Below are 27,479 nucleotides of genomic sequence, written 5' to 3' on the forward strand. Positions count from 1 at the left end.
TATAATCTATGCATATGCTAACACACCTATGTATCTATATTTACTATTCCTATAGATAGACACTGACATTGCTATTACTAAGTAAAAAGTATGAGGATACTTTCTATTTTAGAAAAAAAAAATAGCATTAAAGGACTGATGAAGTTATTCATAACAAAGTTTGACCAGACATGGTTCTATCGCTTCTCAATAAAAGTCCCCCACCCCCAAAAACATCAGTAAGAACACACCACATAACTAAACTATTAACAAAGCAATCCATAATTCCAAACTCAATGGACTACATGTCCATAGCCCCTTTATTCAATTATTGCGTATCCTTAAAATAATATAATATTTACTCACTTTCAATGAATCAAAGCAGGCGATTACTCGTCCATTTTCAACTTGGCAGCTTTTCGAAGGATGTGCAAATTTACATTCCGTGTCTGGCCGTGAGCAAGTCCCCCTTTGGAACTCTCTACATACTTCCAGTGTTAGCCATTTTGTGTCCCGAATTGGTGTGACACTAACAGCCATGTTTAGATTTTACAGGTAGTTAAATTTTTCAGTGAAACCAACAAACCCAACCCCCCCCCACTAAAAAAAAAAAACACAAAAAACCAGCAACACCAACCAAAAAAAAAAAAAAGTTGAACTGATAAAACTGTAAAATGATGATGAAAATGTCCCCTCCAAAATACTTTTTTTCCCCACTCCCTGCTTTAAAAGTACATGGAAAATTGTGTTGTCAATATCAAGGAAAAGATCTCCCACTAGAAATTCACAGCATGAAACTGTTAATTCAAAGAGGTTTTGGTTTTTAGAGAAATACTAGAATCCTAAGTAGATGAACGTTTAAAAGTAGGGCCTCGAATCAGCCTTGTGCTCTCAGTAACCCCTTCCCAGTGCCAATTTGGAGCCCAAAATGCAAGCATGAAAACGTGGCAGACCCTTTGACACCGAATTTCCAAGCTGCTTTCAGCAAAGTTGTCTGAAAGGGAATCTCCTCACAGCTGAATTTGCAATGGAGTTTGGTGGTGCAATCGGTATTGATTAGTTTGGCATAGACAGATGCAGCAGTTTAGAGCAAATCGAGAAAATGATTTTTTTTTTTCCTCCTTGATTTCCTGGCAGAAGAGATCTTACTTTTTCAGCAAACTTTTCTTTTAAAACTAAAGCAGCCTAGGGCAATGCCAGATACTTAGAGCTTTTGTCTTGATTATAAGTAGAAATGGGGGTGTCTGGGCTAGAGGTGGAGGGTGGATGTGCTGTCGTCACAGTCTAGCTGGCAGCAAGCAAGGCAAAAGCAGAGACTGCTCTAGAAGCGGGTCCAAGCAGCAGAGACGTCAGGAAAGGCACTTCTTAGTACCAACCTGTAGAAAAAAGAGATAGGTTAAGATTTACTAAGTAGCACTTCACTGATGTCCTACAGTATCACAACCTTGCCATGTGCTACCAGACTAAGTAATATTCAAGTCAGCTTCTCTCTTTCTCCGTCTGTCTCTCGCTCGTTCCCTCTCTCTCTCTCTCTCTCTCTCACACACACACACACACACACACAATACTTACAGTGAGGCATATTGCAGCCAGCCATCGTAGATTTATTAAAAAAAGGGGCCGTTTCCCCTTGTGAAGCAATGCATGATAGAGAGATAACCAATCACAGATAGTGTTGCAGCAATATTCTGGGCAGAAAGCCAATAGTGTGGGTTGTCTTATGAAAGGTCGCGCCTGTCAGACGTTCATTACTATGCTATAAGCACAGAAAATGTCCATCAGATGTGACTTATTCCACTGCAAGAGGACGAGCATGTGGGTTTTGAATTTACCCAACATGCAGTTAGTGGACTAAACCATGTTAGTTTCAAAACAGCTTCTAAGACAAGTCCAAGCACTTGAAGAGCATTACCGGGGAATAAAAAGCAAGGTTTAAAAATTGCAGCTGACTTCCAAGCTGCTTTTCCCTCTGGCTCTGCGCAGGGACAGGCACTGAACAGCCTGCTCCCTCTGTCCTGACACGTGAATAAAAAAGGAAAGGGGTGTTTACAAATGGTACATTCTCCTGACCTATCCAATTCACTTCCTTCTAAAGCCCAAGTCCTGCCCCTCCACTGAAAGCAGCACTCATACTGTAAAACTATTCCATTCAGCGGGCAGACACTTTGTCAATATATCACAGGCAGGCGAGATGCGAACAAAAGCATCCTTTATTTGAACATTTTTTAAGCAGAAGCTGAGGTCATGTGGGGAAAATAAGGAGTGCAGTGTTGTCAGTGTGTCTGGCAAATCTGAAGTCAACCTCAAGGGGGAAAGTGATTCCATCGCAGAAACATTAAATATTAAGTGAGCAATTTGATTTGGGCTGTGTGATGCACTTCGGAGGTAGGAATGAAGCCGGAGTTTGGGGGCTGGAGGATCCCCTGTTGCCTAATGATCTATTAACTCGGCACTACTACGGGACTGCTCCCTGCAGCAGGGCATTTTTGCCTTTCACAACTTACTTTCTCTTTCAATGGGGATGGAAAAACTTTCAGAAAATGCTCAGTAGTTACAGAAACAAAAGTACACAGGTCGTTTCTTTTTTCTTTTGATTGTTGCCAACAAAGGAAACAAGACTTTAATAACTCCAAAAGTTTCACACTCCAAAGAGGCATTGGCACAATATAATAGTGTTTGATCACACTTACTGCTTTGAAGGCCAAATGCGGTCAATTGGCATATGGTACATATGGAACCATAATTTGGAAATTGGAATAGAGGATATGAATATGTAAATACAGATCCCAAATAGATCTATCTATAGATATCTAGCAGAATTCTTAAAAATTTCTTTTTTTTTTTTTAAGATTTTATTTATTTATTTGATAGAGATAGAGACAGCCAGCGAGAGAGGGAACACAAGCAGGGGGAGTGGGAGAGGAAGAAGCAGGCTCCCAGCGGAAGAGCCCGATGTGGGGCTCGATCCCGGATCACTGGGATCACGCCCTGAGCTGGAGGCAGATGCTTAACGACTGCGCCACCCAGGTACCCCCTTAAAAATTTATTTTAGGATTAATACTATCATTCTTTAAAAAAAAGAATTTATTTATTTCAGAGAGAGAGAGCACTAGAGAGAGAGCATGAGTGGGGGGTGGGGGGGAGAGGGCAGACTCCTCGCGGAACAGGGAGCCCAACATGGGGCTCGATTCCAGGACCCTGGGATCATGACCTCAGCTGAAGGCAGACACTTAACCGACTGAGCCACCCAGGCACACCAATACTGTCGTTCTTAATACTAATTAAAAACAAAAAACAAAAACTAGCAGATACCAGGTTTGGGAAACACTGTAGTAAGACTACAACTTTTGAGAAAGGTTAAAAAGAGCAACTTTAGAAAAATTTTTGGTTTTAAAAAACTTTCTGGTTCTAACTCCTGATTATGTAAAAACAAAGTCGAGTCGGTCATAAACTCTAAGATTCATCTACCTTCCTGACTGTGCTCTATACTCAGGATTTCTCAACTACTCCAGGCCTTTAGCATGTACCCATCTGTGGCCAACAATCTCTTCTATCTTTCTCACTAGAATCTTCGAGTGCCTCCCCTGCAACCATTCACCTCCTTTGGAAGCCAGCTAACACGTCACTTCCTCAAGGAACTCCCAAGATGGCACTTCTCCATCTCCATCCACCCATTTATTAACATGGTCTTTTCTGAATTATCTTTGCACCCCAATATGGTGTGTTATTCGCTTCTATATATGACCCGCTAAATTATATGTCAGAAACAATGTCACTTGTCTCAGAACCCCAGGGCCCAGCACAGGGATGGAAAATATACGGAGCTCCATAACTCTGATAAATTAAATGATCGGTTACTACACCTGGACGGGAATTGCCTCTAGGGCACGGAAATACACAAACACAAGTATGAACACAACCATATAAACACACGTATAACACAACACATGAAGACAAACACACACACAAACCCATCACTGCCTCTATGTATTACTATCTTTCCAGTCACAAAGGCCCTCCCGCTGCCTAGGAATCCTCCCCCAGCCCTGGACAGCTCCCTTGGACATTCCACATGGCAGCTTTTCTAAACCTTCAACACTTTCAAGTCCCTCCTCCTCCATGTTCCTCTCACTAGCAGCAGACGATGATCTTACATGTCACAAATATTTCACAGCCAAAAGAGTAGCCCTTGGGCATGAACTCTCTCACCTTCCCGCCACCCATGTTTAAACTATCTTTCTGTATCTTTCCTTTTAGTCTTCCAGTTTTGCCTTCCCTTGCATACCATTAAGCATCTGCCTTGACTCGCTCCTTCTCAAAATATCGCTCCCTTTACCCTCCCTCAACCTGTGAATGCCCTGCCTACACGCTTTCTCTTAGGCCTCGGCATGCTGAGGTAGCTCCGAACTAGAGGGGATGGCGTGGCAGGAGAAAGGGGACCCTGCCTGGCTATGTGTCCTCCTCTCCCTAATGCTCTTCATCGGGTGTTCCCAGACAAATGTCTAAAGAATCATCTACACGTGCTGTTTTTCTGCTTCTTCAGTTTTGAATCTGTACCCATGGGATCCTCCACACTCATCACTTGACTGTTGAGCGATGGCCGTCGATGCTCCAATTCAAGCCAAATCCAAAGACTATGCTAGTCCTTATCTTTACTTGACCTCTAACAGCAGTTACAGTTCCCTCTTTCTTGAACCTTTCCTCTTGTCTTGAACGGACACATTCTAACGTTTTGGTTTCTCCCATTGCTGCTCCTCTAGGATCCTCCCCCATAGAGAGGAGCCGCCAGGAGCTGGGAAGGTTCTTGGCATACGCCATGCTGGTGTAGGCTCCCGGGACTTGTTACACGCTAACCCTTTGTTTGGTGTGACACACTTCCTCAGCCCTTCAGCTTGGTAAATCTCTTCTTGTTAAGTTGCTATTCAAATATCACCTTCTCTCGATGGCTAGGCCAACTATGCTAAACACGATTCCATCTCAGAATATCCTTAGTACTTCGTAGCTCTTGGAACTTTTGCCCCAAGGTTATAAATTCTCTGACAACAGGATCTATCGACATTTTTTTTAATCCCAGTTCCTGGAACATAACAGATGTTTTTAAAATGTTTGATAAATGAATAAATTTTATTCAAACTCACAGGAATAAACGTGTATATAAGGATGTATCCCCAACACCAAGGAAATAGTTCATCATGATTTATGGGGGGCACACAGCGTGAGAAAGGATAATGGTACCATTAGAAATATCTTTATTGGTCAGTGGTTATGTCTAAATACAACCACAAAATCAATTTCTAGAGTTGATTATTTTTCCTTTCTGCCATGCTCAAGGCTCCATCTCACTCAGGCACAAAATATACTTTAGTTAGTAAAATGCTTGCAAATGTGTATTTTGGACATTTTTTATTTTCTATAGCAGAGATACTCTATTCACTTCAAAAAGGGTTACTGAAAAAATTATAGATACACACATATTTGTAAGTTTCATGCTGTTTAACTGTGAAATATATAGGCAAACATGGTCAACAAAATGTTCCCTAGTATCTGGGCAGAGAGACCGAGCAGTCAAAATGGACACCAACCTGTATGCATTGCTAGTGTAGCTGCACCTGGCAATGTGTGTTCCAGTCCTTGGGGCACGGGGTAATGACCTGAGATTATATCTAAATTGCTGATATCAGATTATTGTCCTATAATCTTTCTCTTTTTTCAAACAGAAGAACATCAGGGAAGACTGGAAATCTTCATTAATTGAGTGTACTGGTAAATTAAGATTGTATAGGATTTGGATCAATACTGAATTCCCAAAACATTAGTTCAACTGGTAATGGATTTTTATTCTATAGATAGAGAAGGTGCTTAAAAGTGTGTGGGTAATGTCCACATTGTCAGAATCCTTACAAACATATTTGCCCTAAAAATATGTGTTGTTTGTAAATAATTATTGAAGGAAATATTTCTACTGTAAAGATATTTACTAACAGCTACATTGCTTCTGAAGTAAATTTCTGACCTATACTTCAACATACTATAATGAATTTCCCTGAACGACAAAACAAACAAACAAACAAAAAAAAACAAAACAAAAAACTTGGACCATTTAATAGTTTTGCAGTAAGAATCGAACTGTTTAAAACTTCTGTAACAAGTCCTCTTATACGTACTGATCAGATTGCAAACACTAACCTACAGAGCTCCTCACATTACGTGACAAGTTCTACAAATAAGCAGGTTCTGCCGTAAGAATCAAGATCCAGTTTCTCCTTGAGTGATACCAGAAATCACATACATTTTCTACTTTAAGATATGAAGGGAGAACTAGAAAGGAAAAGAAGAAAATGTAAAGCTGGAGGGAAGGAAGCTAAGAAAAGGATCAAGGATGAAGTAAAACTGTGGCAAATTACTAGTAATGAATCTCACGGCAATTGATATACATTAGCATCAAAGCTGGCAGTGGGTGGCTTCGTATAAACGTCTATTAAAGGGTTGCTTACACACGGCCATAGAGGGTAAACAGGGGCTTGCAAGGCAGGAGACTGAAATTCTGTTTTGGAGAACTGGATGGACTCTATGAGCAAGGTTAAATTACATATACATGTAAGAATCATTTCAGTTCTTCTGAACCAAATATAGGGAGGTTGGTCCTAGTGCATCCCAGAGCAGTTAGCTGGGAATTTTGGGGACTTTTTTCATAAGGTTTTGATTTTGAAATAGCTTACATATTGAGGAAGTTAACAGAGTAATTATTTGAGGTGTGTTGTTTGTTTGTTTGTTTAAATTTACTAAGACAGCTTTAATCTAACTGGAAAAGAAAGCCAACTTCACCATATAATGTTTGAAGGTGACAAGAAGAAGCCCCTTGCCCCAAACCATAACTCTTCCCCCAGGTCCACTGACGTCAACAAGTCCATAATTAGCAATGCATGACTTTAGTGAATTAACTCAGTACAATTTTGCCCAGGGCTTGCCCCAAATATTAACAGAGATTTCAGAATACAAACCAACTAAGCATTTCTAGAAGCTGTACAGCCATTTCTCTACTCATTAAGGTACTAAATAGAGTAACAAGGCCGTTAGTTATTACATGGGGAAAACCACGGTCTGAATGGGTTAATGCAGTCTTCAGCAGTATTCAACTCCATGTAACAAAAAGCTGAGATCAGTGTTTCTCAGCAAGGGGTAAGCACACTACTGGTAGACCCACGGCAATTTTAAGTGATGCAGAAACAATATATTTTAATAGATGCATCAGAATGCAAAAACTAGTTCATCAAGCCTGTGATCACATAGATATCATAGCTTAGAAAGAAGGTAACATTTAATGAAAGTAATTTAGAGAATAAGACTACTATAAGAAAAGAACCACCTAAGTATATATATGGGCAAAATCATGAAGGAGATATGCAAATAACTGAAGTTTCAGAAATACTGCTGAGAGAGAGAGATAACTTTCAACCACACATGCCGACCGTCAATGTGGCCGGCCGGTCTGACGCACTGCATTGTGTTAGGGTGACAAGCTGCTGCCAAGAAAAGGGAAGTTTACTAACTCAAGTAAGTCACCTACGGTCTGTCAAAGCACTCTTTACAATTCTGGTAGGCTCAACACCCTAATCATCAAGTGGTCCCTTACCAGAAGGATAATGAAGGAGTGTTAGTTAGGAGATAAAATATCGCCAAAGATTAGAATTCCAAAAGCAACTCACTCAACTACACTCAATAGAAAATGATTATTGTCCCTTCAGTATTTATATTTAAGACCAAAGAAAACAGGAAGCCTCTATGCAATGATTAAAAAGTGAATTTTTGAATTGTCTCCTGTCTCAGGCAAAATTAAAAAAAAATTAGAAGCCTTAAGATCATGAGAAGATAAATATCACAATGGCAGGCTGTACTTTTGTATACGGGCTCACTAGCTTTTTTGTACCTAATTAGGTCTTCATCCAGTCCCTACTGCAGTTACCTTCCTGGACGCTTCTCCAGCCACTATCAAAGGGTATCTAAGCTTCTGTTCCTCTCAACACCAGAACAGACTTACCAGACCTTGACCTTGCTTTATTTTTCTTTATAGCACTTGTTAGTATTTGGTGTAATATTATGTACCCATCTTACTATCTGCTTATCATCTACTTTTGCCATTAAGACGTAAGCTCCATGAAAGCAGTCAATCATCAGGCCAGTTCTCCACTAAACAGCTAGCACCAAAACAGTGCCTGGTCCAGAGAAAGCCAGCGATCTGTTTGTGGCATGACTAAATATTTCTTGGTATATTTGAAAGCTAGTTTACAGGTATTTTCTATAAGTTACAATGCCTGTTTTATACACTGGCAATGTCATCTTTATAACTGAATGAAACCAGCATCGAACTCCACTCATTGGAAAGAGCATGAGGCGGTGAAGTTAACGCAGGACCATATCTATGTACCTCCTCAATTACGAAGTTGGTGGAAGATGTTCTTATCCACAGAATGATCTGAAATAGTTACATATGGCTTTGCAAATTTAAAACATCTAAATAATTATCCGTGAATTTCTGACAGAAACGGTCTTCAGTTCTGGCAAAAGAAGGGAAAATTTGCATTTTTTTTCTGATGATATTCAAATAGGCAGCCTTTAACATTTCCATCTATTCTACAAGAAAGTATAATGACACTTTATCGCTCTTCAGGAAAAAACATGAAGCCTATTTAGTGTTTTGCCTACTCTACATACTACACAAAGACGTCATCTTGTTAGCCTTACGTAGTCATTTCTGATCTGTCCATACCACTGCATATTTCAAAATAATAAATAGTTAGGAAATCAGAACACAAACTACAACAAAATTAACAATGCTGCTATGTGCTCAAGAGCTAAAATGGTGGGAAAAAACAAGTCTCACCCATCCTGGCAGTTTTCAGGAAGAACAGTACATTGACCCAAATGGAATCTACCAATGTGAAACTAGCAAGACAAAACCGTGAATGCCAAAACGCCAATATTGTTATTCCCAGTGCAATGCCATAATGATCGACTTTGATTCTAAAGTTTACTCAAATGAGTTAATTTTGTTTGGCATAATAACTGGGAGCCAAAAATCTTAGTTTTAAATTTTTCACATTTATATCTTTTGAATAATATCACCTACCATCTAACAAGGTTGGTGGAACTTCAGCCGAAAACATATTTAAATGTGACCTTTGTTTAACGAGAAATGGTAGCAAATTCATCTATGCTTCCTTAATATTGTTATTGCCCAACTCAAAAAGAACTATGAAGGTGATTAATGAGGAAACTAAGGAAATATTCCCATGGCGCCCTGTGCATCAGTGAAATCTGCTGCCTGCGTACCTCTTTGTCTCACCTTCCCAACTTTCCTTCCAGGGCAGGAATCATTCTCACAACTGGTGGTCATTAAGGACTTCTCCACAATTAACCTGTGCCTGTTTTCCACTTGAGCAGACTCAATTAACTGAGCTAAGTTATAAAGTCAACATGGGAAGATATATATATACATATATATATATATATATATACACACACACACACATATATATGTGTATATATATATATAGTATTCGTCTCTCAATGTGTATATATGTGTATATGTATATATGTATAGATATGTATGTGTGTGTGTGTGTGTGGTGAGAGAGAGAGAGTGTATGGGAGAGAGTACACCAAAAATAAAGTGTATCTATTGGAACCAGATTTAATCATAGTTGTCACACTTTCCAGAATTTTTAAAATTTTAATGTGGCAATAGCCCTCAATACTATCAAGTATCTCTGAGTACAAAAGCTTCATCTTAACAGATGAATCTTGAATTTCCAGATAGGTCTGATTGAAAACTTAACATAGTGACCTCAATCTGGGAAATTTCACTGACTTATTTCTATTGAAGATTGACCAAAATATGTGGGCAATTATTAATCATTATAAGAAAACTAAGCAAAATGTATGTTTATAGTTAAATAAAGAGATCTAAAATAATTATTCTTCAGAATATAATGAATGAAACCAATGATAAATATAGTATGGTATTACATGAATGTATCCAATTTAATGAATTAGTGGACTTCTCATGACACAACACAGTACATAAACATCTCCTTTCCATTTAATCAGCAAAAAATTCCTATCATTTTACAAACGTATCTCTTATTGCAAATTTACAAATACACAAGCTATAAAGGTTTAATATTACCATCCTATGAATATTTCTATTGCTTTATTTGACCTTAAAAATTACCTTTTTCACAAATAATCTCAAGCATTCTCTTAATAATATACAATGTTAATTGGATTTATTCCTAATAACAATAAAATATTAGAATCTATTTAACTTGAGCTTTTAAAAAAATCACAAATTCACATACACTCACATAGAAATAAGAATTCTATTTTCCCTAATTAATAGTGAGTCAAGACCCCATTGTTTTTCCCTAATTTAAAGGAGGAAGGAAGCTATGTAACAAAACAAGGACACGCATTGACAACTCATATTTTCACTTCAGTGTAGCTTAAGTATCCTTTGGAGAAGTTTCCACATAACTCACATACTTAACTAGGTCTGAGATGTGCACAACAAATTACACTCATATTTTTGCAATTGCTATATAATAACCCAGAGCTTCAGACTGAATTTTGCAAAAGCCTAGAGTTTTAAAAACCGGTCCACAGTTCTTTAAAGGAGCTGAGTAACAGGGAGGCATATCTAGTTCACGCCTATCTCAGTCTTTCTTATAAGGCTTAACATACAATTTTTTTTTATTTAAATATAGTTGACACACAATGTTACATTAGTTTCAAATATACAACATAGTGATTCGACAAGTTTATACATTATGCTATGCTCCCAAAGTGTAGCTACCATCTCTCACCATACAATACTATTATAATATCATTGACCATACTCCCTATGCTGTGCCTTTTATTCCCATGAATTATTCATTCCTTAACTGGAAACCTGTATTTCCCACTCCCATTTACCCATTTTGCCTATTCTCTTACCCCCTCTCCTCTGGCAACCATTAATTTGTTCTCTGTATTTATAGATCTGATTCTGCTGTTTATTTACTCATTTGTTTTTAGATTCAACATAGGAGTGAAACCATATGGTATTTGTCTTCCTCAGTTTGACTTATTCACTTATCATAATAACCTCCCCCTAGGTCTATCCGTGTTGCTGCAAATGGCAAAGTCTTATCCTTTTTAATAGCTGCATAATATTCCTCTGTGTGTGTGTTTGTGTGTGTGTGTGTGTGTGTAAATATATCAACTTTTTATAAAAAATAGAAACACACTGAAATCTACAAGTCTGATAACATAATATTAGCTGGAAAGATAATTTGTCTCCGTGATACCTGCTTTTTTAGCTACATGTATATTGTTTACCATACATTTGTCTCACTCTATGTCCTTGAATTTCTAACATATTTAAGAACTGAAATCTCATTATAAATACATCAAACAATGCAGATCTAGAATCTTTGAGTCACTGAGTCACAGGAACTTTTTTGCAGACATACATGAAAATGTCACGTCCTCGCAGAACTGACATTCAGAAAGAGATGTCAAATAAAGTAAAAACCTATGAAGTGGTGCAATTAGGACTATGAGAATAAAGGATTCTCACATTAGAATTGTAAAGGCACAGGAGCAAATTAAAATTTGAACCAAATACTGTTTATTTAAATTTTAAGCCTTTTTTCTCCCTCCAGATCTAGACTTCCACGCTTCCAGTGACTACAATAATCTATGTTATTTCAAAGTCAATTAACAATGTGCACTCTTAACTATGGTTCTGCTTTTTCAGTGTACTGAAAAGTATGGTATAAATTATAAGGCTATTCTCTGTATAGAGATAGAAACTACTAAATAATGGAAGAGATAGTAAAGTATAAATTAACATGGTGAACAAAAATCTCTAACAAGTTTACGTGAATTACATACATCAAGTCTATATCTTTTCTTTCTTCCTTTCATTGGTTTTAGACGTTGCTAAATGAATGCACTTTCAACTGTAATAAATTTAAACCATAGAGAAGGGTTTTAATAAAGTCCAGCTGAATCTCCCCACCCCGTTCCACTGCCAAATCAGACCCCCATCATCCCAAAGGTAACCACTATTATTAGTATGGTATATCCAGTCCTTTATTTATGCATTCACATACACATAAACACATCTACAAATACACACTCATACAGTTTATCTTTCTTACAGAAACGATGGAAACATACTAACAAGCATATTGTTCTGAGGCTTGCTTTCCAGGATATATGATAATGTCCTTTCTTTGTCAATACACATAGGTCAATGTAAATACTTTTTAACAACTATGTATTATTCCACTCTATGTCCATTTCTTTAATAGCAGTTACCTAGGTTAATGCTAAATTTTCACAAGCAACACTCAATGTATGTATAAAACTATTCTTACATTTTGAGTGGTTTCAATAACACACTTACAACACAATGTATACGCATATATTAACTGTGAACAACAAGCTTGCTACCAGAAAATGTTTACCAATATGTACTCCCACCAGCAATGAACACTGCTTTTCTATATTGCTAAATCTATTCTAGCCCTTTAAAAGATACAATCCCTATATCTAGATTATAAATTTTAAAAAAAATTGTGAATTTCTGTTGTGGGAATAGGCCAAAGGTACGATGGGTTTTTTCTCCTACAAGCAGAACTTAAAGCCTTGTGTTTGTGTTTTGCAAAATACTTTCAACTGTTAGCCCTCAGATGGCAGCTAATCAATGGAAACATTTGTAAAGTCAGTTTTTCAACTCCCATTATTTCAAAATAAACTATTTCACTGTAAAACAATTATAATGTTTATATTTTGTAATAATTTGCTAAAGAACAAGGACTGAGAGTCTGAATGAATGTTTGGGTTGACAGAGTATCAAAACGGACAGTATATAGCTTACTATTCTTTTCTTATTAATAAAAACAAAATGTGCAGTTAACAGAGTCTGCAGGGCATGTTATATTTGGAAAATCACTGACAGCACAATGTCATATGATAAAGGGAATGCTTTTTTTACACATTATTTCTACAAATGTCAGAAAATATCCTGTTCCCCCCTCTCCTTTTTTAGACACAAATTGACTAAAGGAAATGGTTTCTGACAACTGCTATAAATAATGCAAGGCATTATCAAACTAGCTAAGGCACAATAGAACTATGGTGAACTCATGTAGGCCTACACACATTTTCTCACGTGGTAATTTCCCCCGAGGCTGGGACCCCTCCTGTAGTCATTTCTGATCCTGGAGTAGGGTACTCCCCTGAAGCACCATGCCCATCCAATTAAAACGACCAAGTACGAATTCTTGTAGGATTTTGCCAATAGACATACGTCCTGTTAGAAAATAAAACATTCTCCCCTCACTCTGCTTTCCTCAAACTCTTCCTCAGTTATTAAATAACAACTCACAGAATAAAGAGGTACCAATATAAGATGATTCGTTGGCAAAATGTGGGCATTTTCAATGCTTTTATTCTTTTTCACAATGTGATTTTACCATGTTGTCAAGTGTAAATAACATCTTGCTCCTCATAAGAGATCCAAGATTTTATTCCTAGGATTCTGTACTTTCCACAAGACTATACGTACTGAACATGCAATGAACAAACTAATACACGGCAGCTGAGGTCTGGTTCCTTTGCTAAACAGAAAAAGAACACCCCTTTCTTAGTTATTTTAATTACCCATAAGGTTCTGTGCATTCCAAAAAAGCTATCACACATGTGGAAATCCGAAGAGCCAAAGAGCCGACTACACCCTTCTAATGAGACAGTGATTAAAGTTCTGTGTGTTTCTGTCGGCATCATATGCACTTAAAAAGCAATGACCAGCTTTCCATGGCAAACCACAACGCACTGACAGTTGCTAATAAACTCAAACAACTGCCAACGGCTTATCAACAGCAACACTTTTTGTTCTGGGAAACTGAGGCTCTAGAAAGAGTCTTGGATTATCTGAATCAGTCACCTGGGGATGACTGCTAAAATATTTATATTCCTGAGACCTACCTTAGACCAACTGAGAATAAGGACCAAGAATCTACATTTTAACTGAACTCCTCCAGGTTATTCTTAATCTCATTAAAGTCTGGCAATTATAATCAACTGAAGCTAAAATATTACTTCCACCAAAGACTGTTTACTCTATATCTACCCAATAATTCCCTAAAAACTCAGCATATCTGTCCTGAAAAAAGCAGGATTTTTTGAGATTCGGTAGCAAGCTTTTTTATTATATTCTATGAACTACTTTAGAAACTTGACCTATCTGCAAAATGTTATGCAAAATTCTGTTACATTCACTTTTTAAAATATTATTTTTAATCAGGCACCATACATGGTCCTCCACATCACTCTAAGATACTACTCACCGGATCATACTACTCGTGTCTCAAACCACTTATAGTCTAATCCTGTCCAACAGTCTCTCCAAGTTAGCATGCAAAAGCTACTTAGCTTATTTAGAAAAAATCTCCCCAGTATATCCGAAGGAATACATTGGATAAATTTAAAGAGCAATCATATAGCAATTTTAAAACTTCATATTGTTCTATCATTTATATGTCAAACCATTATGTACAAACACACACACACACACACACACACACACTAAATTCTTTAAAGACAGTGATATTTAGATTCCTTATTTCTCACTAATAATGAGAATAATTTATAATAATAGTTATTTTGTAAAAAGATGAAAAACAATTAAGCACCTATTCAATCACCACAATATAAGATCAACTCTTAATAGTATAGATAAATGTGAAATAAGAATTAACTTATGAATGGGTATGTAGATAGCTACATATGTTTGTGTGTGTGTCTCTGTGTATGTGTGTGTGCGTGTGTCCAAAGAATAAGGGAAAACTTTTACGAAGGAATTTGTCAAATCATGTTCTTCCTATATAACAAAAAGCTAGCTCTTTATTTTTAAAATTTATTTAAATTCAACTAACATATAGTATATTATTAGCTTCAGAAGTAGAGGTCAATTATTCATCAGTCTTCTATAACACCCAGTATTCATTACATCACGTGCCCTCCTTAATGCCCATCAAGCAGTTACCCCATCGCCTCCCCTCCAGCAACCCTCAGTTTGTTTGTTATAATGAAGAGTCTCTTCTGGTTTGTCTCCCTCTCTGATTTTGTCTTGTTTTATTTTTCCCTCCTTCCCCTATTCTCATCTGTTTTGTTTCTTAAATTCCACATATGAGTGAAATCATATGATTTAATTGTCTTTCACTGATAGACTTATTTCCTAGCTCTTCATTTAAATTGAAGTAAAAACTGTTGTAAAGTTAATAGGGGGGAAAAGAAATTACTTAGTCTTGCAATGAGAACCACTTTATTCTGGACAAAACTACAAGCTATGTTCATTACTTTATTAAGTAATACACCTTCTAAGAGATCAACTTTTGAGAAGTTAGCTTATGTTACATTTTTGTGAGTTTATATAGATTTTATGTATAAAATCTGCAAGTTGTTCATCTGATTCTTTAATAGCAAGTTTCTACTGAAGGAGCCAAGCAGAAAAATTTCCTTTTCCCCCCAGAACTCATACATTCTATGACTGTACAACACAGCAAATAATATTTTCTATATTGGTATACAGTTTATTTTTATCTGATTTTTGCCATTTGATCCTCACAACTCTAAGAGATGGTTATATTATCCTGCCCATTTGTGAACAAACAAATTGAGGCTTGTAGGGTTTGACTGACTCACCAAAGTCCCCTAAGCTAATTAAATTGAAGAATCAGGATCCCAAACCAGGTCTTGTGATTCCAGATTTAAAATTTCATTCACAACACACACTGGCAATTTAACACCAAGCTTTACGGAAATGACAACGACTATAAATATGACAGAAACAGAGAGACTGGGGCTGGAGTGGGATATGGTAGAGCAGCCATGACGGTATCCCCTGGGGTGTGTGTTGAGATTTAATGGAAGAGAAAGGCTTGCATACAGATTCTGAAGGAGAGAAGAGGGTCCTTTATAGAACTGAGAGATGGATGCTATTGTCCTTGTGTGTCCATGGGGTATGCACTACACACCAGTAATGTACACTTAGGGATGTGAAAATTATATACCATGTCTATCAGCTTAACACTGTTAATCAATCTGAATCTAGTAATTAATACATTACAGGGTTATAAATACTCAGTAACTGATTTAAAGATTAATTGTTGAGGAAGAGGTCTTCGAGCATCATTTTATTTTTATTTGTCTGCCGTCTGAGCAAGAAGAGCCTACATTTTCTTCAGGGCTTTCATTACAGGAGCTTAAAATGTATCAGCAGAAACCTTCCCTATAAGTAAAATGAAAGGCTGCTCTAAAAGTATAGAATTGAATCTGTGCTAAGCAAGTCTGCATGCAGTAAGGCTGATCTCTATCAGCTAGTAAAACTGTGTTTGAGAAGCAGCGAAGGGGACAGAATAACTGTCTGAAACACTTCTAAGCTATGGAGAGTCAGATAGATCTTCTGACAGCTGTTAAAACCATAGAAAAGGATACTAGAGAGAAAGCACTGAGGGTTTGTAATGGCATAAATGATATGTTTCTTTTACATGTAATAAGCCTGTTCTGTATTATATCAGTCGCCTTATGGCACAAAGAAATGGTAAATATTAAGTTGCTTTCTAACGTCTAATAGGAAGACACAAGTCAAAACAATTAAAAAATTGCTTGTTTTTTTATTCATTCATTTATCTTTAGTCCTCTTTTTTCTTCTCTACTCTGCTGGAAAAAGAAACATTTTCCCAAAAGAAATCCAAATATATCCAACACATACAATAACCTTACTAAATGAATAAATATATTCGTCAAAAATGAATACACAGATAAAATTATATCTATGTCTTGATTACATAAACAGTTTATTGATGGCCCTTTATATGTAACCTAGACACAGGGGGAACTACATGGATCCAGCTGTGAAGAATTTACTGCTTAATTGGGAACATAAAACAAACACAAAAATAACTGTACATAGGAAAAGAAAGTGAGAAGTACACAAAAGAGATAACAATAAAGCCTGGTAAGTCTGGTAAGTTAGAGGAGAGAGAGGTCAGGGGTGGTTTCAGGATGGATAAGACATCTAAGGTGGACAGATAGAAGGACAAGTCTCATTTGGTTAGAGACAAAAAGGAATGGCAATCCAGACGGCAGGAACAGAGCGAGCAAAGACGGGTATGGGAAAGCACAGAACGTGAGCACTGGGGGAACGGGTCCGTATAGAGCACCCATGTGCTACAGGGCTGGTGAGAAATAAAGCTGCATTTGGGGACTAGAACCAAATCAGTAAGGGCCTTGAAGGCCAGGCTGAAGAACGTGGCCTTCACTTCTTAATTAATTGGAAATCATCCATTCCAAGATTTCACCCAAGGGCAGAGTCAGAATATTTAACTAAACACCCTAAGGGCTAAGAATAAAATTGTACATGGGATACGAAGAGATCCTATTAAGTAAACTCGGGATTCTTCTACTTCCTAAAGCTTTTGCTTTGGTTGCCAGAAAGCTGAGAGAGAAATTTAGTGCTCATCTCAAGTACTTGTTTCATCTCTTTTCCTTCTAATTGATTTGTTATGTCTCTTTTTTACAGGCCTATTTTATGTGCACTTTACTGTTATAAGCCGACTCACATCTTATGATGGAGCATACATCATACATAAATAAAACGAAAGTAACGTTTGTCCTGGTACCAGGTAAGGCTGTAGATGCAATACTTAAAAGTTTCAGAAGAAACGAGAAGTTAGACTTCACTATCAAGTAAAGTGCACTCCTCTAAAAATATTTCAGTGAAAGATGGTCACACTGGATTACGATACCCAGTTACAATGGCTCTGAAATCTACAACTGCTGGGTTCAGCAATCTTATTTTTTATTTATTTATTTTTTGTGTGTGTGCCTGGCTGTCCAGTTTGACCTTCCGTGTGAATCAGTGTTCCTACTAGATGCCAAAATGACCTCTGAAACTTACAAGGCTTCCAAGGCTGCAGATATTTTCAGCTGTATCAGCCCTGGCTGTCACAGCATTCTGCATGATATTGAGTGGCAAGCTGGAGCCTCCTGTACCAGCCTGACCTTTTAAACCCACAATATTGCGCTGCCACTCAAAATTGAGTTTTCTCTTTCTGCATTACTCTGTGATGCCATTTCCTTTGCATAATTGTAAGAGTATTCTAAGCAGACAGTGGTGCTTTTCTTTATGTGCAAATAAAATACTTCCCTTATACATAGTAAACCTAATATGGTTTAATTTACTTATTTTATTTAAAGTAAATATTTATTGACATCCACAAATAATACATTTTAATCAACTGAAAAGATTATTTAAATTTTGTGGCAGTAAGAACTCAAATATGTCACTATATCTGCAATGACCAATATGAAATTTGAGAGATGTCTGAATTTTATAATTGCGCTTTTATAATTATATCTGCTTATGTTAACCATTATGTATTCAATGCCCAGCACAGTGCCTAGAATATAAAAGAACCCAAATTAATATTTAAGTGAATGTTGCAGAATCTGCACATTTAATTATACTTCATTTATCACAGAACTATTGGACTGAATATAGGGGCTTCATTTTCTTGCCAAAAAAATTAGTATATGAGCATGGAATATTCCTCTTAAAAATATGCCTGAGAATTCTTGGTACATAAAGGAAAAATATTTTTCAGATCCATGAGTGTTAGGTCATTTATAAACACAAAACTATTGCTGTATGAATTGGTTAGAGTTGACCACCAATGGAAGAAAAGAGCAATGGAGATCAATTCAGTAAGACACAGAAGAGTCTTAATAACAGTCTCTATCAACTGTTTGATCTCAAGCCCTAAAAACTGTTGGAGTGATGGTGTATTCAAACTGACACCTGCCTATTAGAATATCTTTCATTTTATTTCCACGTAGGGTCTATATTTTCACAAGTCCTACTTGCAGTCAGTGCAGAGAACCACAAAATGATATTAAATAAATATTTCAGAGGAAATTCCTAAACATTGGTTGGTGAATGTATCCCTTAGCTTCACACAGTTATCCTATTCTATTTTTAACTGTAACTTCTGTACTACTTCATAATCCTTTATGGAATATACCTGGATGGATGGGCGGATCAGCGCACATATATGCCCACAGACACACACCTGCACACGCTCTAATTACCCTGCCAAGGACGTGAGTGAAAGTGAGAAAGTGTAATAAAAAATCTTCAAGTGGGGGCGCCTGGGTGGCACAGCGGTTAAGCGCCTGCCTTCGGCTCAGGGCGTGATCCCGGCGTTATGGGATCGAGCCCCACATCAGGCTCCTCCGCTAGGAGCCTGCTTCTTCCTCTCCCACTCCCCCTGCTTGTGTTCCCTCTCTCGCTGGCTGTCTCTATCTCTGTCAAATAAATAAATAAAATCTTTAAAAAAAAAATCTTCAAGTGAATGTCAGTTCTCAATAACATTTTTGATTATTTTAACGTTGGCAACAAGATTTCTATATTTTAGTGATGAGAGAAATGACTTGAATTCTTTAATGCCTTCAATAACACAGCTGAATATATTAGAAGCGCATTTGCAATACTCTTTTTGGGCTCAAGACACTTCTTAAAAATATGCCACGTAAAGCCATCCAACTGAGCAATTGGCAGAGTGCTATGTCATTCAGAAGTGACATCAGAAACTTCACAGGTGGCAAAGATTTTGAGTCTAAAAGTAGATTTTGCTGATCTTGGTGAGTGCTGGGGCAGAGGGTATTAGGTGTGAGTAGAACTAATACTGTGCAAACCACACAGGCATATTAGACCATCTGATCAAGCTCTTCTTTCTGAGCCAGCGAAACTTCAAAGTCCACTTCGTCCATCTCTCCTGTTTTATGATCACACTGCTTTAAAACTCATCTTGCATATCTTCCCTTCTTCATTTAGTCTTTTCAGAACTAACTTGGATTAGGTCTCAAATCGACATTGCTGTCAGTATTTGTGTACTTAATTGGTACCGTACTGATGGAAACAAACAAGCGGACAGACAGCAAAACCTCTGGGTTAGGATCTCGGCACTCCCTATATTGTGCCACATGACCCCTGGGCAAATTACCTGACCTTAACCTTTCTTAGCCTCCATATTCTCACCTGTGAACTAGAGAGAGAGGGACAGCACCACGTAAGTCTCAAAGCACTGTGTAAGAACCATATATGGTCACATATGGAAAAGAATAAGTGCCTACCAAGTAAGTCGCTATTTTTATAATTATTACGATTGCTAACGGGCTGGTCCTTTTGTGGTGTGGGTTGTTTTCATTATTTCACTAAAAATGGGCCTTTTTCTTTAGGCTATAAACTTTAGAAAAGCAGAAGGTATAGCTTTAATTTCTCTTGAAAATTTCAGTCAAAATCTAATCATGAAGCTTTTTATGCAGTGGGCTTTAAAAAAGTGTTTATGATTAAAAATGAATAATAGTAAGCAATAAAATAAAAATTCTGCCTTCTAACCGAGACTGCAGCCTAAATCCTGGAAACAAGGGACGAACACTTCACAGCTGAATGGGGTCTTACAGAATACACACAGTTGCACTTTTACCATCTGAAAGTTTGGAAGCTAGCCTACAAAATACAGCTTTATTTCCTGCTCACAAAGAAAAAGCTGGAGGAAAAAGGGCATCGTGTGCGTATCTAAAACCCTTTGTCATTAAAGTTAAATACAACACACCTCTCTCATAGATTTTTCTTTTCTGTTAACATAAAAGTTGCAGGCTCTGAAACTTGACTGTCAATACGGAGTGATTTAATCTCCTCACTAAGGAGTTAGCATGAAGAAGCTTCGGATGAATTATGTGTACCCACCTTTCTCCCACAGTGCCAACATCAGAAATAAAGTAATCTTTTCTGTCTAGTCTAGGATGACACTATATTTGGGTCATGCTTATTTATCAAACACTTAAACAGAAAAATAAGTGGTTTTAAATATGAAATCACGTAATTAAAATAAATTGTGGGTTGGTTTTGTCTTTTCTCCAATATACAGAGCATGTAAAGAGTTAATGTGTCTACTGGATGGTTTTAGGCAAATTCCACACTCTGCCCACAAGCAGCCTATTCTTGGCTCCTATGCCCACTTTGTTTTGCCCGTACATTACTTGTGAATATTTCTATCACTACACTGGAAACTACTTTGAGAACAGGGCATGTCTTACTCACCTCCTTACCCTCTGAAGGACAGAGCATGATAGGTGGCACGTGGACACTGCGCTCGATCCATGTTTGCTAAATAAGAGGGTTTTCCTTTGAGGCCAAAAGCAATGGCATAAGATTCTTCCATTTTCCTTCTCTAGACATTATATAATTTTATTTGGTATGTGTTCTAAATAGTTCTATGAAGAGAGGAATTTGTTAGCACAGTGACATGTTTCCAACAGAACAAGTCTTCAATTAACAGTTTATCTCTTAAAATCGTAAGCTATGCCACACAGTGGCTGAGAACACAGACTGGTGTGTGAATATGACACAACAGGAAGGCATAAAATAACCACACGAGGAAGCTAAATGAACTCAGCACGCACTCTGGAGGTACCCTGACCATTTCTTGGTGACATTTTTATAGCATCACATTATTGGTGTGAAAGTACATTATCTTCTGAAACTTTACAAAGCTCCCTCTGAGAGCCTCCCAAATGCAATGTTGTAACGGGTCACACAAATGCAAGCCCTTACCACATCTGCTGAAGACGGGAGGCCTAGTGTGTTTTGTTTTGTTTTGTTTGTAAATCTACGAGAAAAAGATTATAAGCATTTGTCAAACTATACACCCCATCAAAGCAAAAAGACGAAATTTCATTTGCCAGCCTTTTAAGTTAAATTTACATCTTCTCGACTTATGTCAGTTGTGGTATGGGTGAAGTTTTAAAGTCACTGTATCATACCTATACCCACCCATTCCTAGCAGAATCATAAAGGGGTAACAAAGAATGCTGTTTTGAAGTAAGAAAAGACTGGGCTTCAATTCAGTTTCGCTGCTCACCAGCTGTGTGACTTTAGGCAAGTAGGTTAACTTCTCTGAGTCTGTCTCCTCATCTCTATCAAGAGAGTGGGCTCCTGCCACAAAGGCCCGTTACAAGGTGGCTTATTCATAAAAGAATGCAAGCTGGCAATGTCTCACAGAGAAGACACTCAAATATGGCAGCTAGCCTCCTTACCTCCATCCTGTTCATACCTTTTCCCTCCACATTCTGAATAGAGTGGCAAATTTCTCCTCCACACAGCATGCCTCGACTATTTGGTTTCACAAAGACTTCCTTCTTTGGATTTTCTTCTTTCTTTGAGTTTCCTCTTTTGGTACTCAATTGTAGAGCGCCAATACTCCATTGTAGAGGCACCCGGGTGGTTTGGTCTGTTAAGCCTCCGATTCTTGATTTCAGCTCAGGTCACAATCTCAGGGTGGTAAGACTGAGCCCAAAGCCTGCTTAAGATTCTCTCTCTCTTGCTCTGCACCCCCCCCCACCTCCTGCATGTGCCTGCACATGCGCTCTCTCACTCTCTCTAAAAAAATAAAATAGAATAGAAATACTCAGTTGTACTGTTCACCTTCCATGTCTTTCCCTCCAGCTCAATTACAGCCCAACGAAGAGAAACTACATAATTCTCCTTTGTATCCTCCTCTTTTGACCTACTATATAATCCCTTAACTCTAATAGGTGCTCAAAATATATCTGCTAATTGGTTGGTGAGCAGAACACAAAGGATGAATTGATTTCCCTGTACTGCCTGATTGTTAACATAGTAAAATAACTTTTTAAGTGAAAAGATCTCAGCACTTAGCAAACTTGAATCCACTACTAAGAAACAGACATAATAATTCCTTCCTATATTAACTGCTCCCAAAACAATATTTATTTTTAAAATTCAAAATACTCAAGTACTCAAATTCAAAATTCAAAGTACTCAAAAATATACTTCTCTGAGTTATTTCCTACATGCAATTTTCAGTGAATGTGGTCCCCCAGAAAGCATTATGCAGAATTATGTTTGAAGGATATATTTTTTGAATAATCTCAATTGTTCTGGACATTTCAAATTACTTTTTGGAAATGTCATGCAATACCTCAGAGAGACTCTACACCTAGGTCAAAGATTTGCTTGTATTCCCTGATGTTCACTTTTGCCATTCTCATCAAATCTCTTCAAGTCTTCTGGATGGGGTATTTAAAACCAAATACCTTATCTGAATGCCACTAAGTTGACAATGCAGCTTTCCCGGAAATGTCTGAGCAATGAAATTCAAATAATGGCTCAAAATAATTCGGAGTAAATTTGTCTAGTTAAAATTAGCCCAATGAATAGAGAAAGCAAAGAATTTCTAATTTTAACACTATTTAATCTAAGTTACTTAAAAAATGAACATTTTCTGAACATTACCTTAGCAATACAACAAAGCAGATTTTAACACATCTTTACAGCACAAGGCAAAAATCTGATAAGGAAAAAATCTAATAATAGAAAGAGACACGTACTAAGTGTAGCTCTGACATAATACTAAAAGGCATATAAACAAAAGGCGAAATAAAGCACTGTTAACATTATTTTCTCCAGCTCTATCTAAACATGCTATAAAGACATAAACAGTGCAATTTTTATTATTTTTCATGGATATAGACCATCTAAATAAGTAAGTGGTAAATATTTAAAAATAGAACCATTCTCTTGAAAACTGTCTTTTTTTCATGGGAAGTTTTCTATGCATGTTAAATACAACATAATCTATCACTGCTCTGACATGTTCTGCTTAAACTACGTTAAGCCATTTACTTGTAAAAAGCATGTAAGCACCTTAAGCAAAATGGCCCGTGAGTATTGCTACCAAGCTTTTTATTCTGTTTGAACTAGAACTATCCTCACAACACCAGGAAACTGTTAACTCAAGGTAACTGCTTATTTACTCCCATTATGTACATCATTCTGTTTATAAGAGTGTCTGATTGTTAAGGAGTTTTATTTCCAGGAAAAAAAATATCACAGTTATCCGGATACCTTCCCTAAAATAGCAAGGTCTGAGAAGCGTAAATGTCAGTCACATTGAGCACACTGCAAACTTGCGTTATCATGTACCTACGTGCCACCTGGTTTATCACAGAGGACAGGTGACACCACCGTGCCTCTCATAAGGGACCAGAACTGCCTGGCCAACACGGAAACATTTCCTAGCAAATAACAATATATCCCTAAAGAAGAAATTATGCTTATTTCAGAATTACCAATTTGGGATGAAGAATTTGGTGACCTTCTACGGTTCTTCAGATCCTGTGCTTTCTTTAAAAGAGCTGGACACAGAAATAAAATGTTTGAAGAATTTAACACGCACCTTCTACTTAATGGAGTTATAGTTCCGGATAAAACACAATTTTAAGTGCTTTTCTCGTACTGATATTTTAAAATACAGTTCTTTACCCTTTTTTTAAGATTTTATTTGTTTATTTGAGAGAGAGAGTGAGTGAGAGCGAGAGAGAGAGAGAGAAAAAGAGAGAGAGAGAATGAGCAGGGGGAGGGGCAGAGGGAGAAGCAGAGTACCCACCAAGCAGGGAGCCCAATGTGGGACCTGATCCCAGAACCCTGGGATCATGACCTGAGCCAAAGGCAGATGCTTAACCAACTGGGCTACCGAGGCGTCCCATAGTTCTTTATCCTAAAAGAGCACACAAGTAGCAATGTAATGAACGGAATTAACATTAAAGATTAAAATTTTTACATAAGAAATTTTTGATGAAAAGTTTAAAAAATTAGTATATTTTAAAAATCATTTTTAATACCTCCCTTTGCCTTTCATGTCCACATCTAATCAATTGCTACATCCTGTGGGCCCTGCACCTGTCACTTTTCCCCCAGCATATGTGTCTTCCTTTTCATTCCCTGGCATTTCCCTCATCTCTTTCCTACAATCTCTACTTCATCCTGTATGTGTCCTATCCTTCCTCTACAAATTGTCACTAAAATATGTGCCTGTAAGGTTACATGACTAACCAAATGTCTCATGTTCCCCATAGTGTATCAAGCTTACACCACCTGCTCCTCAATGCCCCCCAAAGTGCAGTACAATCTCCTCTCCTACCTGATTCCTCCCTTCTTCTTACCCTATATGCTGCCCACCTCCCCCCATGACCTTTCTCTCTGTCCTCTTACTTTCTAAATGCTGTAAAAGTGTGACTCTGCTAGAGTATGACACACGTTTATGATCTCGATCTCCTCTATGCATCTAACGCACGTATTTTTTTAATCTGTTTTTATTCTTTTACATACAAGCATGGGTTCTAGAACTAGACTACCCTGGTTCAACTTCTTCTTGTGCTACTTATTAAGTACTTTTGGACAATTAACTTGTTGGTGCCTCAGTTTTCCCATCCGTAACGCTGATATACTAACAGTACCCAGGGTTGTTCTGAGGAATCCATGAATTCATTCATAAACCTTACCCTAGCATATTGAAAGCAGTCCAAAATGTTAGTAATCCTCATTATAGTTCTTATCCTCGTTACTATTCTTTACATATCTTTGGAGGCAAGATAAAAAATTGGTTAAAAACATGGACATCTGAATAAAGGCAAAAAACAAGCCTCATAATTCTACAAATGACAAAGAGAGATTTCTAGTCACGCTACTTAATCTTGAAGATAAAGGTCATAAGGCCCATTTTACAGCTGTAAAAAAAAAAAAGATTAAATGAGATATTTTATGAAGAAATATATGGCAAGCAGAACTTTTACAATTTTTTAAAGATTTGTTTATTTAAGTTGAGAGAGAGAGAGACAGGGAATACAAGCAGGACGGGCAAAGGGAGAGGGAGAAAGAATCTCAAGCAGACTCCACACTGAGCACAGAGCCCAACTCCAGGGCTCGATCCCAGAACCCTGAGATCATGACCTAAGTTGAAAACTAAGAGTCAGATGCTTAACTGACTGTGCCACCCAGGTGCCCCTAGAATTTCTATTATTAATAATTATTTCTATTTTTACCATTTCACAGATATAGAACTTAGGGACTGGAAAGAGTAAATGGTTTTCCCTAGGCCGCATACCTAGTCAGATCTGGTCTGATAAAGTCTACACATTGTGAAGCCTGTCTGGGCCAAGCCCTCAACAAAGTCTTTCAAGAAACAGACAAAAATACAATAAATATGTACAGATACAATAATTTTGAAACGATAATAAAACTGATATCACCTCTTACATTTGCTGAGTGTTCCACTTTACAAAAATTACCCCCCACTGAGGTCTGTGTTTGTTGTTCTACTTGCACTGCCACAAACATTGGGCTTTCAAAACAAATTTAGAAACTGTTTAAAGGAAATGATGTGTCTTTTCTTAATACAGCTTTTTTGAAACTAAAACTTGGTAAATAGAAATATCAAGGAGGGGGCCTTTGGCTTGGGAATACTAAGTTGTAAGTCCAGCCAAACACTCAGAGCTGTTCCCACCAACTTTTCCCCCACAGCAAGCCCTCTGCCTTCCTTTCTTTCTGTCACCTAACTTGACTACCACCCTGGCCCAGACTATCTTTCCGCTAGGGTAAGAGCTATCCATCCACATGGAGTGCTAAAAGGTCATTGTAAAGGTAATTCTTTTCTTGTCATCCGAGAAGATAGAAACAAGTAAAATGTGAATGTCATTACTACTATCATCTACAATGCTGGTAAACAGATTGCTAGATACATGAGTACAAATTTCAGATACAATAAGCTCTGAATGGTCTGCAAGTTCTAATACTAAATCAAGTTCAGAAAATGTCTTTAATGATGTTCTAAATATGAACTGTGTAATGCCTTAGTTTGGCATTCTTGCTATTTAACATGCTTATGATGTGTTTTGACTATTAAACTGTAAAGTCTCACTGTTTATATTTCCTCACACTCCCATTGCATATATTATTATTACCATACTTTCTGGCATTTTCTGGAAGAGTCTATTCAGTCACAATCACTGTAGACAGATGTTAGTAGGGTAGGGATATAAATACAGAAAGTATAGATGATGTTACTACATCTTCCACTATGTACTTAAAATAGTTATTATTTTTGAAAACCCAACAAAATTGTATTCACAATTGGGACACTTCGACCTGTTTCTACACCGTCTGTTTTTATTTCTCCACTTTTCTTTTACTCAATGTCACGTCAAATTTGATACTCTGGCTATTTCTGATTAAAATCTCCTGCCAATATATATTTCTCTCATTGCTGTTCATTATGTATTATACATTTCTTTAAACAAAATGAAATAACTCCTTTTTAGACACGTTTTAGTATTATTTTCACTTCTTAACTTTAATACATAGATTTTTAGCAAACAACCTCGTTGCAATTGTCAGTTCACTTTCAATCTAGTCTTTGGCAAATTCTCTACTCCACTGTTCAACTTCCTTACGCACTCTGGTCTTTTGACACATCTGTAACTATTTGGTGACTTCAAAAGGTATATTTTATGGTATTCAACAGTAAAAC

At 37.3% G+C, this 27,479-nt stretch overlaps 1 protein-coding gene across 20 annotated transcripts in view; it reads right to left on the bottom strand.

The window, feature by feature from the left end:
- The window catches only part of MBNL1 (muscleblind like splicing regulator 1), a 197,002-nt gene that overhangs the window by 141,021 nt on the left and 28,502 nt on the right, over positions 1 to 27,479 (bottom strand). For 12 of the 20 annotated variants that reach the window (XM_040636651.1, XM_040636655.1, XM_040636654.1 and 9 more), the window contains one exon: positions 346 to 1,355. The exons of 7 other annotated variants lie outside the window; for them this stretch is intronic. In XM_040636651.1, the coding sequence (XP_040492585.1) occupies positions 346 to 519 (174 nt within the window). In that variant the 5' untranslated portion in view covers positions 520 to 1,355. Of the gene's footprint in view, positions 1 to 345; positions 1,356 to 1,551; positions 1,891 to 27,479 lie in introns of those variants that run through there. One more of the 20 variants, XM_040636656.1, reaches the window with a different exon arrangement.

The sequence above is a fragment of the Ursus maritimus genome, unplaced genomic scaffold, assembly GCF_017311325.1.
Source record: "Ursus maritimus isolate PB19 unplaced genomic scaffold, ASM1731132v1 scaffold_20, whole genome shotgun sequence".
Lineage (NCBI taxonomy): Eukaryota > Metazoa > Chordata > Mammalia > Carnivora > Ursidae > Ursus > Ursus maritimus.